General features: G+C 39.6%; 1 protein-coding gene across 3 annotated transcripts in view; it reads right to left on the reverse strand.

The window, feature by feature from the left end:
* The window catches only part of LOC133616421 (ephrin type-B receptor 1-like), a 256,986-nt gene that overhangs the window by 49,819 nt on the left and 194,159 nt on the right, over positions 1 to 13,008 (reverse strand). For all 3 annotated transcript variants that reach the window (XM_061975655.2, XM_061975657.2, XM_061975656.2), the window contains exons 10-13: positions 6,810 to 6,975; positions 6,491 to 6,596; positions 2,356 to 2,417; positions 533 to 730 (exon numbers count right to left, since the gene is read on the reverse strand). In XM_061975655.2, coding sequence (XP_061831639.1) covers positions 533 to 730; positions 2,356 to 2,417; positions 6,491 to 6,596; positions 6,810 to 6,975 — 532 coding nt within the window. The remainder of the gene's footprint in view (positions 1 to 532; positions 731 to 2,355; positions 2,418 to 6,490; positions 6,597 to 6,809; positions 6,976 to 13,008) is intronic.

Genomic DNA, 13,008 nt, shown 5'->3' on the forward strand with positions numbered 1-13,008 from the left:
CAATGACATCAATTTTTAGATTATACTTTGTATAGCAGTATCTATTTTTGTATATCCATATAACATTATTTTAGTTTTACTTAAATATCAGGACAATATTTTTTTTTTCAAACCATCTTTTTAGTTTGCTCTTTTCTTTACTTTTCTTTTCATTACTTCTTAAGCATTTTCCCCAAAGCATAAAGCAGTAGTGTCTTCTGCAAATTGTGTTACAGTAAGTCATTTGTGTCTTTACAAATGTCATTGATAAAAAACATGAATAATTTTTGGTCTGACAACTAACCCCTGGGGTACACCACAACAAAAATCTAAGCACTCTGATGTGATCTCCTGGCCTGTTTTTTTTCTTTTGAGTGTGTATGGTTGTCTATCTATGTTGGCCTTGCGACAAGGTGGCGATTCGTCCGCCTGAGTGGAGCTGGGTTAGGCACCAGCCCCAACGTGACCCCGAGAGGGACAAGCGGTAGAAAATGGATGGATTAAATAACTATCGATATTATAGAAGATGTGGAGAATTAAAACAAATGTTTACCTGAGCCAATGACTTCCTCAATTTTGACACACGAGGAGTCAATTTCCTTGGCAAACTCTCGGACAGCCTCATTGGGGTCTTCATAGGTAAAAGGGTCGATGTATATCTTCACCCCTGGTGAACTGTGACCGTCAGACATGGTGGGGAAGGTCACTGTGGGGGTAGGACCACTGAACATGTCAGGTCTCAGAGTCACCTCTGATGGAAAACAGCAATAATTAGTACAAATACATTTTAGTGTCGTGTCCTATATGTACAACGTGGACAAAATCTTAAAAAAACCCACATTGCTCAATCAATGAATCAGTAAGAGGCTTTGCTGGTCTTGAACTTTTAAATATTTATCTGCTTCCAACTCTTAGGGAAGAGTTTGAGCCGGAAGACTAAATTTTGTGTGGCCCTAAACAAGATTTTGTTTGTGGCCCTATTTTGGTCTTTAATATCACTTATTGTTATTATTATTCGACATATGAAGGGACCCAACCCGACTCTAAGCCTAACATCATCGCCCCATGTACACACTCAGTATGTTTACATGCATGCACTAAAAACAAATTACAGACTTTATTTGGTTGATATTAACTCTTAAGTTCTTTGCGTGTATTTGCAATGTGTCCAAGATTTTGTATGCAAACAACTTTAATAAGGTCTTTGACTTTTTAAATATGGGATTGTCAATACTGACTGATAATCAATATAATTGTTACAATTATTATTAGTGAACATTGAATTGGTCCAAGTGTGTGAATTGTGTCTGTCTATCTGTGTTGGCCCTGCGATAAGGTGGCGACTTGTCCAGGGTGTAGCCTGCCTTCTGCCCAAGTGCAACTGGGATAGGCTCCAGCCCCCTGCAACCCCGAGAAGGACAAGCCGTAGAAAATGAATGATGGATGGGACTCTACTAGGGAGGCATTTCTCAATCTGTGGTATTTGTACCACAGATACGCCCAATTCGATTAATTCTTTAGGTACATTGTTTTATTTTCTTATATTCAAACACAGTGTTACTGTTCAAACAGTGTGTAATGTTACAGTGGCCCAAAAAATTAAATATACTTGTTAAATAAAAACTTCTGCCTTGTTTTAAATGAATACTTAGGCCTACTATGTCACTGTATTTTAATGTCGGTCATTATAGTGGTACTTGGTGAAACAAGTTTGAGAACCACTGTACTAGGGGTTAAGCCTCCCCTCTCTTTAAAAACAAGTGATGCCTTTGTTTCGAACTTTAATCAAGGGTCCTTGAATGCACTACAATCATGTGCTATGAAATGCAAAAATACAACTTAAACATAATTTTGTCCAATAGATTAATTGTATTTCACCTTTTTGCTATCACCTCAACCTGGTTTCCAAATGTTGTCACTATGTGTGAACTTACTAATTTCAACTTTAATGATGTTATGACGCCTGTGATAAGCGAACAGTGAAGTGTTGCATGCGGCATTCTGCATTTTTACAAGGGTACTGTTACACATTCCCTAATTGGATTCAAACAATCTTTTTATTGAACTTTAACAGAAATGTTGATGTTATCTTTACTTTTATGACGTTGTATTTTACAAATGACAGAATTAAATTAAAAAATTTTTTTTTCAAATCTTTACAAACCATGTGGCCCCTTAGTCGTTGTTGCCAGAGTTTGAGGAAAGACAAAGGCATGATTATATACGTTGGGTGTGAAAGAACCTGAGAACCCTGACCTCAACCTGATGGAATAGGTTTGAACTAGAACAGAAACTGTGCATTTCTCAACTGGATGTGGGTATACAGCTGATCATACAGCGTGTGGATTTGAACATAACATAAACAATGAATCCTACCTCCTCCTGCGTTGTACTGTTGCAGCTTGTCTCCATATACACTCTCTTTCAACTGCCTCCTCCTGCATGATGGGAAAACACACACCCAAAGAGTTTGGAAAAAGATGCAAGCAGCTAGAAAGACAGCTAGAGATACACAGATAGAAGGGAAGCTAATTGGTTTTCTTCCTGTCAGCTGAAGTATTTTGGCATGTCAACAAGTATCAACAGGAGGGGAAAAAAAGCAAAAAAAAATTCAGGAATTGAATAATATTGGCTGACATGTTGCTGTTATTTTTTTTCGACTTTTGCTTACATCTCTACCGTGACTCAAATACGATATGTTTTCCATCAATCATCTTTCAATATTATTCATAAATAGTAAGTACTTATACATTTTACACATTCATGTTTTAAAATTAGTTTAATAATCAGTATGTCCTCCTGAGAATCAGCATCCTCTGGAGTGGACATTTGTGGACACTTCAGATGATACTGATTCGCAGGAGGATAACAAAAAAAATAGCAAAGGAGGGACCAGGCTTCTCCCTTTCACTATGAATCTTGTGTTGTGTATTCCGGAAAATTAACGTTTGACCAGTGGTGTGCCATCAGGGTCAACAAGGCCTTCTCTGCTGGCCTAATATAACTAGAAATCATGATCATAATTAAAGATAAAAGCATTTCTTAATTTACTTTCCCTAAATATCTAAAAGTATTCATATTCTCTTCATGTTATGTCATATTATGCTCCTTCCAGTGCTGTTGTTTTTAGGTTAGCCTTTTTATCCAATCAGAATTCAGTTAGCTTATGTTGCCATGCTGTACCAAATCTGCTTGGGCCTTTAGAATCAACAATGCGGGCGTCCGTGCACTTTAAGTGAACAGACACAAACATTTGACAGACAGTTGCGATAGATCAGATCAGATCACAAGTTGTTATCAGTAAGGCCTTCTCGTTGGCCTAAGGCAGATATATATTGTAATGTTATGAGCTAGGTCAGTGATTTTCAACCAGTGTGCCGCGGCACACTAGTGTGCCGTGAGAGATCGTCAGGTGTGCCGTGGGAAATTATTTAATATCTCCTTGTAACCATTGTCAGATGTCTGTCTGTGCTATAATGAAGTGCGGCAGATAATGTAATACTCTTCAATTTCAGTAGGTGGCAGCAGAGGGCGATAAATACCTGTAAAGACAATCGAGTTAGCTCTGCTCGACAGTGACAGTGACAGTTTGGGATCGCAGCAAAAGGAGGCGAGCAAGTGACAGTGATGGAGAAATTTTTGAGAAGGGAAAATGCAAATGCCGAACAGGGTCCTGGACAAAATTCTGACCCAGATGAAGGCCTTAGTATGTGTGGTCGACAAAATAAAAAAGACAAGACGGTGAGCTCGAGGCAATACAGCGAAAGCTATTTTTCATTCGGATTTACTTTCACCGGGGATGCGACAGCACCGACTCCGCAGTGCTTGGTGTGTGGTGAGAAGCAATCTAATAGCGCCATGGTGCCAAGCAAGCTTAAACGCCATCTCCAAACAAAACACCCTTCCGTTCAAAACAAGCCGATGGACTATTTTGTACGACAAAATACAAACAATGAGAAACAGGCAACTTTTCTGAGAAAAACCACAAAAGTAAACAAGAGAGCCCTCAAAGCTAGCTACCTTGTTGCTGAACTCGTAGCTAAATCAAAAAAGTCCCACACTGTGGCAGAAACATTAATACTGCGAGCTTGTAAAGCCATTGTAAATTAGATGCTCAGGCCCAAGTTCCACACTAGGCGAGTATAAATACATTTAGAAACTATATTATTAACTATATGTATTATATACTGTGTTAGACTGTCATTTTGGTTGGTGGTGTGCCGCAGAATTTTGTTAATGTAAAAAGTGTGCTGCGGCTCAAAAAAGGTTGAAAATCACTGAGCTAGGTACCATACAAACTCCATTACCCAGCATGCTACAGTAGTGAAGCGTATGCGCAAAAGCCCCGTTTAGGTTGAATGTCACCATGCCAGTGTTTTCGATGAGCACGCTGTGGAGTAAACTTTAAGAACTCAGCCAACACGCCTCGTCTGCTTCTTTTATGATTAGACATCTATCCATCCATCCATCCATCTTCTTCCGCTTATCCGAGGTCGGGTCGCGGGGGCAGCAGCCTAAGCAGGGAAGCCCAGACTTCCCTCTCCCCAGCCACTTTGTCCAGCTCTTCCTGTGGGACCCCGAGGCGTTCCCAGGCCAGCCGGGAGACATAGTCTTCCCAACGTGTCCTGGGTCTTCCCCGCGGCCTTCTACCGGTCGGACGTGCCCTAAACACCTCCCTAGGGAGGCGTTCGGGTGGCATCCTGACCAGATGCCCGAACCACCTCATCTGGCTCCTCTCGATGTGGAGGAGCAGCGGCTTTACTTTGAGCTCCCCCCGGATGGCAGAGCTTCTCACCCTATCCCTAAGGGAGAGCCCCGCCACCCGGCAGAGGAAACTCATTTCGGCCGCTTGTACCCGTGATCTTGTCCTTTCGGTCATGACCCAAAGCTCATGACCATAGGTGAGGATGGGAACGTAGATCGACCGGTAAATTGAGAGCTTTGCCTTCCGGCTCAGCTCCTACTTCACCACAACGGATCGATACAGCGTCCGCATTACTGAAGATGCCGCACCGATCCGCCTGTCGATCTCACGATCCACTCTTCCCTCACTCGTGAACAAGACTCCGAGGTACTTGAACTCCTCCACTTGGGGCAAGATCTCCTCCCCAACCCGGAGATGGCACTCCACCCTTTTCCGGGCGAGAACCATGGACTCGGACTTGGAGGTGCTGATTCTCATCCCAGTCGCTTCACACTCGGCTGCGAACCGATCCAGTGAGAGCTGAAGATCCTGGCCAGATGAAGCCATCAGGACCACATCATCTGTAAAAAGCAGAGACCTAATCCTGCAGCCACCAAACCAGATCCCCTCAAAGCCTTGACTGCGCCTAGAAATTCTGTCCATAAAAGTTATGAACAGAATCGGTGACAAAGGGCAGCCTTGGCGGAGTCCAACCCTCACTGGATTAGATTAGACAAGACAACACATATATTTGCAAGGCCATTTTCAAGAAGGATATTTAAAGAGAAACTACATCTTGTGAGACGATGTCGGCCAATCCCGGAAGCTCGAATGGGTTCTAATAATTGTGAGTTCAGATATTTTATTTATTTATTTTTTCACGTTTAATATGTCTTTTGCTGTTTTTATTTTCACAGTACTACATAAGATATGTTTTAATTGCTGATGCGGGTTTATTGATTTTTAAATGCGCCAGAAAATAACCCGTTTTGTACAATGCGCAGTAGTGCGTAAATGTGTTTCTGTATAGAATTTCTCCAGCAATGGTCATGTGGGGACATACATTATGGTATTTTGAGTGGTAATCATTGAAGTCGGAAGTCACTGAAGGCCTTGGTGGGAAACGCACGGCTCACCACTGCGTTTGACAGAACCGCTCAGCTGTTTTTAAGGACCTTCTGCAAAAAAGCTAGTCAAAGATCATTTATATGGCAATACTCTGGTGTTTTTAAGAATTTGCTGCAAAAAAATAAGTCTCTCACAAGTTTTTTGAACTGACCTCAGGGACCACCAGTTGAATTGCACAAATCCAAAAAAGAGAGGACCCAAAATGGAACCTTGAGGAACACCACTAGTATAATTAAATACGTTGAACAAATTACTACAGACAGCATCTAAAGTAAATAAGCTACAGCAACACCTTAGTTACATAAATCATCTTACCAAAACAAATTGTAGCTGCCAAAAAGAAAGTGACTTAAGCGGTTGCCTTGAGGTACGCCTCATTTATGTAAAAGTTTGCACCCCACTGTTCTTTGTTTACTAGCTAGGTTAAAATGTCAATGCATAAATCTGCCAATGTGTTTACAGTGGTCCAAGTTCATCTATACAACAAGAATACTCTGGTGCTTTTAGGAATTTGCTGCAAAAACGTTTGTCACCCAAGTTTTGAACTAAACTCCGGGGCCGGTATGGTTTCATTACCCCAGGGCAGCCAGTTGAATAGCCCTGGCTAAGCATTTCAAAGGTAGGCATTTTATGGGGTTGTCAATTTTCAAAAACTAAATACCAATATGTGAGTGTAAATGTTTGTTTTGGTTGCATTACCTGACACAAATGATGGCGATAGCTACCAACGAGACAATACACACGCCGCCGACTAAGGAGCCTGCAATCAGGGAGAGCTGCTGTCCCAAATCTGACTTAAATTCATCTGCAGAAACACACAAGTGAACAGCAGAGATTAGTTTAGTGTTCACTATGTTATTATTCATTTCATTTCATTTCTAGAGTCCATACGCACACGTCGGGCAATTTTAATTCACTTTGCAGGCAGATTTCCAATTGAGCTCAACCTCACCTGGTTGTACATGCAGCACCCACACACACACCTCCACACACTCCAGCTGCGCACCCACACACTTACCATCAATGAGTGTTTGGAAGAGCATCTCCTTGCTGTAGCTTCCAAAGCCGGCCACTGTGCGGGCCCTCACCTGAACCATGTAGCCGGTCCCGGGTCTCAGTCCCTCCAGAATCACACTGGGGGTCTCGCTCTGAATCACTGAACTGTTCAACATTGACGGCTGAGACTGTGGGGAAGGTGCAGAGAGATAAACATGTCTGAGAGAGAGACTGCTGACCCAAAGCTGAACCTTTCACATTTTCAAAAAAAACCTAAAAAACACAATGACCTTTATCTTGCACACTTTTATTGAATTGCATTTTTCACTGGTGTCATGGAATGGAACATACTGTATCTCCCAAAAGCAGAGACTATGCGTAACTAATTTGTAATTGGTAGCCTGACTGGTGAGTTAAACGCATGAAGAACTCAGGCTGCCTGCACACCAGGCAGCTGATAACTTGAATTTAAATAATAATTCATTAAAATAGCTCTAATGTCGCATCCATTCTCTCACACGGAACAAGTCACAAAACTGTCTTTTGCCTGATTGGCATCTAATGCTTATTTTCTTCTATCATTTTAATTCCCAACATGATGATATTTTGTCATTCTCATTTTACACAAATTACACATCAGGTCCCAATTAGTTGTTGCTGTGACATGCCCTTAAGCAAATAAATGCCTCCTTCACGTCCCCTTGGGGTAAAAAATAACAGATGGCGTTACAAATTAGCTGTGTCTACCTTTCTGTCGTCACGTTTCTACAAAGTTTCCACTTAATTCATCAATCAAACAACAGCCGAAACATGATATTTAGAGATGTCCGATTATATCGGCCTGCCGATATTATCGTCCGATAAATGCGTTAAAATGTAATATCGGAAATTATCGGTATCGTTTTTTTTTTATTATCGGTATCGTTTTTTTATTTTTATTAAATCAACATAAAAAACACAAGATACACTTACAATTAGTGCACCAACCCAAAAAACCTCCCTCCCCCATTTACACTCATTCACACAAAAGGGTTGTTTCTTTCTGTTATTAATATTCTGGTTCCTACATTATATATCAATATATATCAATACAGTCTGCAAGGGATACAGTCCGTAAGCACACATGATTGTGGGCGTGCTGCTGGTACACTAATAGTACTAACCTTTAACAGTTAATTTTACTAATTTTCATTAATTACTAGTTTCTATGTAACTGTTTTTATATTGTTTTATTTTCTTTCTTATTCAAGAAAATGTTTTTAATTTATTTATCGTATTTTGTTTGATTAATTAAAAAAAAAAAGTACCTTATCTTCACCATACCTGGTTGTCCAAATTAGGCATAATAATGTGTTAATTCCACGACTGTATATATCGGTTGATATCGGTATCGGTTGATATCGGTATCGGTATTTAAAGAGTTGGACAATATCGGAATATCGGATATCGGCAAAAAGCCATTATCGGACATCCCTAATGATATTAAATCTGTTTTTGACTGTTTGACTGATTCAACCACATAGTTCAAGGCAGGTGTGTCCATCAAAATGTGGGGGAGAAAGCACGAAACATGCGTATTAAATCAATTTAAATAATCGGAATTTGAATTGAATTGGCTCAACTTCATAGAATGTTAAAATCGCAAATAATTCTTAAAACCAAGCAACAGGAATAGTTGGACACGTTTAAACAAGGTTCAAGGTTTAAAATCCCTCAAATCGGAAATATAATTTGAAAGTGACAATTTTCATGACTTTTAATTGTATACCAACACAATGGGCCAAATTGTTAATTTGAGACCAGCAAAAAACCTCAAGCAAAGCACATACAGGTAAAAGCCAGTAAATTAGAATATTTTGAAAAACTTGATTTATTTCAGTAATTGCATTCAAAAGGTGTAACTTGTACATTATATTTATTCATTGCACACAGACTGATGCATTCAAATGTTTATTTCATTTAATTTTGATGATTTGAAGTGGCAACAAATGAAAATCCAAAATTCCATGTGTCACAAAATTAGAATATTACTTAAGGCTAATACAAAAAAGGGATTTTTAGAAATGTTGGCCAACTGAAAAGTATGAAAATGAAAAATATGAGCATGTACAATACTCAATACTTGGTTGGAGCTCCTTTTGCCTCAATTACTGCGTTAATGCGGCGTGGCATGGAGTCGATGAGTTTCTGGCACTGCTCAGGTGTTATGAGAGCCCAGGTTGCTCTGATAGTGGCCTTCAAGTCTTCTGCGTTTTTGGGTCTGGCATTCTGCATCTTCCTTTTCACAATACCCCACAGATTTTCTATGGGGCTAAGGTCAGGGGAGTTGGCGGGCCAATTTAGAACAGAAATACCATGGTCCGTAAACCAGGCACGGGTAGATTTTGGGCTGTGTGCAGGCGCCAAGTCCTGTTGGAACTTGAAATCTCCATCTCCATAGAGCAGGTCAGCAGCAGTAATCTTCAATTTTTCCTGGTAAAATTGAATGTGCAGTCTTATCTTATGTGGGGGCTGATTTTTAGGCATTGACTGCCAGCACTTGCCATTAACCTGCAATTCATCGCAATTTCCGCCTTTCCGAAACACACATGTCCTGACTGTATCCTTGGGTAAAGTAGTTTGGCCCCTTCTTAAGCGATTGCGACGACAAACGTTTATGGAACATGACAACAGTAACCAAGGGAGCGTGGTATAGTAAGCAAAGTCGGGAGCACCCATTGGAAGAGCAATTTTACTTCTTGTTCACAACCTCAATACAAATTAAATTCCAATTAATAGAACGGAATTGGAATTTGGAAGACATTCAAAATTTAGCCTTCCACAATTTCATCTCGAATTTTTCCCAAGCCTGAAACGGACAAATTATTTGTAAATCCAATTTCACTGCATTTGTGGTGTTAAAATAAACATGTAAAGACATGTAAATAGAAAGTGTTCCTGTACTACTTGTATTTTAAAATCAGATGAATTTTGATTAATCATCATTAACCAAAGGCCAATAATGGCTTGCATGAATTAAATCAACTTAAAAAAAGAGCCCAGTATTTGGACACAAATACAATTTTATTGTTAGAAAGTCATACTGCACAGGAACATTTTTTCAACATATTTTACCTGAATGCACGTCATCTATTTGTACAAATCTTGGTAACAGTTTTATCTAAAATCTTAGTAATAGTGAATTTTTAAAATAAAAAAGCCAGTGAGCAACAGTCAAAGTCTCTTCACTTATCTTAGCGTTGTGTTACGGCCCATGCACAGTCAAAATAAATGGCGTCATTAATTTGAGTATATGCATGATTAATGCAATATTTGTTGGTGATTAATTACATTAAATAACTTGTTATTTTTGACAGCCTTAAAACATTTTTTTAAGCCTTTTCCTACAACTAACTTACATTCTTCACATCAAGCCACGTTACTACTGTCCTACTAACCCAGTGTCGGCAAAAAAATATATCTGGAGCCGCAAAAAATAAAAAGCATTATATAAGTCTTATAATGAAGGCAACCCATGATGTAAGTGTCTATATTAGCTGAATTAGCCTACTACCAAAGACTGACAGATATCTTTGTTGACAGAAATGTTGTATTTTAATTTTTATTCCACACATTTTTGCAACATTGGAAATCATTAGTAAAATGGAGGCTTCTCACAGGATGAGATAACTCCTGGAAATTACTGGCTTGAATGGCCAAAGGTATAAATGTGTGTCCAAGTTAAGGAAACGGCAGGCTGTCTTCTTCTAATAGATTTATTACAGTCTTTGCAAGCTGAGTAACATTTGCTGTGGTCTGTAACAACATGACACACAAACAACTATGAGAAATGCAGCCAATATTATATACAGATAATGTGTCATGAGACACGCAAATATAAATTAAATACACAGAGGACATAAGTAAAGAGAATTAAATGAGCTCAAATATAGCTACAAACGAGGCATAATGATGCAATATGTACATACATCCATCCATCCATTTTCTACCGCTTATTCCCTTCGGGGTCGCGGGGGCGCTGGAGCCTATCTCAGCTACAATCGGGCGGAAGGCGGGGTACACCCTGGACAAGTCGCCACCTCATCGCAGATATGTACATACAGTTAGCCTAAATAGTATGTTAGCATCGATTAGCTTGCTGTCATGCACTGACCAAATATGCCTGATTAACACTCCTACAAGTCAATAATATCAACAAAGCTCACCTTGGTGCATTCACGCACAGCATAAAACGTTTGATGAACAAAATGAGACATATAAGGAGTGGCATATAACACGTCTTTCTGTGGCAGTGTCGGAGAAAGTTGCACATGTAATCAAACTACGATGAGTTCAAGGATCGCTGAAATTAGTAGGACAAAACGGTACTTGCCAAATACACTCATCAGTGAAGCATGTATAACATAAACAGTGGGATTTCTAACAATTAGGAAGGTTCGTGTCATGTTTGTTCTCCTACAGAAAATATATTAAAACAAAAAAATTTTTTTTCTTCATCTTTTTCCATTTTCACACATCTCTGAAAGATGTCCAGGGAGCCACTAGGGCGGCGCTAAAGACCCGCATGCGGCTCTTGAGCAGCGGGTTGCTGATCCCCGTACTAAACCAACCCTAATAACCTAAGAAAAATATTTAAGTCCCTTCCATTTAATTTTTCTGCATCTACCGATCTTATGTCGATAAAAATACGGGTAATTACATATACAAAAACAAAGTTCAGAGAAATGTGTGTCAGAAAAAAGCTCTGCTTCCTTTTCATTATTTAAATACTAGATCAGAACTATCAGCTCCCCATGCTGCTTTATTTCAACCCAATTATTCCACACCAGCTTCTTTTTTGGATGAAAAAAGGTTATACTATTACTGAATAAAGAATGAGGGAAAAAAAGATGATAGAGATGGTGTCAAGAAGGCATGAAAGTAGGGGGAGGGCATCTTGCTGAGGGGAGATAAAGGGATGGGGACGATGACATAGAGGCAGAGTTCAGAAGGAAAAATAAAGCATGATGGTTTGTTGATAGAACGGATGCTATAATGATATCAAAACTTTAATTGAAAAGACCTGTTATTAATTACAGTTGTATTCTTACTTTTAACCTTGGATATTCTCTACACATCCTGCATCATAGTAACCTGCACTCTCTCAAGTCATGGTTGTGGAAGAAAAAGACAGAGGATGTGGATAATTGAAGCGTATGTTTTAATCTGAGAAGATATGACTAATAAAAAAGATAGTGACCACATAAATGGGGGTGGGGTTTGGTTTAAGGTGTGTGTGATGCAGGGGGTTGGGGGCTTGTTGCTTGCCACAATGGCAGGTTAGGTGGCCAGCCAATCTGGGAAGGCCTGGTGTCCCCAGATAAGCAGGAAGGAAAAATCCCACAACCCTGTTCCACATCAAATTGACTAAATTCAATCCTCATTATCTGCAAAAGTGGGGGAAATGGAGGAAGAAGTCAGGAGGGCGAGAAGGGAAGGAAACCACGAATAAGAGATGACGACAATGTGAAGTAAGTGGAAACAGAGCTGGCACAGAAAACTAAATCTTCAAACAAATGTAAACTTTTCGATAAAGTTATTTTTCTTACTGATTAAAAGTGTCTAAAAGCAAAAGCAGCGACGAATAAGAGACATCACTGCCCTGATTTCGTACACATTTTCAAGCAGGTTAAATTGCTGTTCCTATCACACTGCATATGACGACCTGATCTACTTAATGCAGACTGCATAGTTGATCTACTGAGCTTGCGTCTCTTAAATGAGATAAATATTGAGCACAATCAATTTAGCGTGTTTGCCTTCATGGTCAGACTCACAATATGCAGAATATACACTGGTTATTAGAACGCCTAAAATAAGGGAAGAAGCAGTTGAAAAAATATTGTAATTTCGCTTAAACCCTGCGGCTTATAAAGCGATGAGGCTAATTTATACATTTTGCTTTGCTGACGGGCATAAAGCAAATAGTTTTCATTAAACACATGCCAATACACTGAAATTATGTGTTATTGTTATTGCTATGGCGCCATCTTTTGGACGAGTTTGCTCACTGCAGGCTCTGACGGGTGAACCTTTACAGTGTATCCTGCTGTTTAATGCTTTGAACCGGAAGTACACGTGCCTTTCCATCTTCTAGACGTCCATAGCTTTTCTACTCATATGGATTCTTCGTTCATCACTCAAAGCAACGTTTGTAAGTTTTATAATACACCTAAAACAAT

This window comes from Nerophis lumbriciformis, linkage group LG14 (assembly GCF_033978685.3).
Source record: "Nerophis lumbriciformis linkage group LG14, RoL_Nlum_v2.1, whole genome shotgun sequence".
NCBI classification, from domain to species: Eukaryota; Metazoa; Chordata; class Actinopteri; order Syngnathiformes; family Syngnathidae; genus Nerophis; species Nerophis lumbriciformis.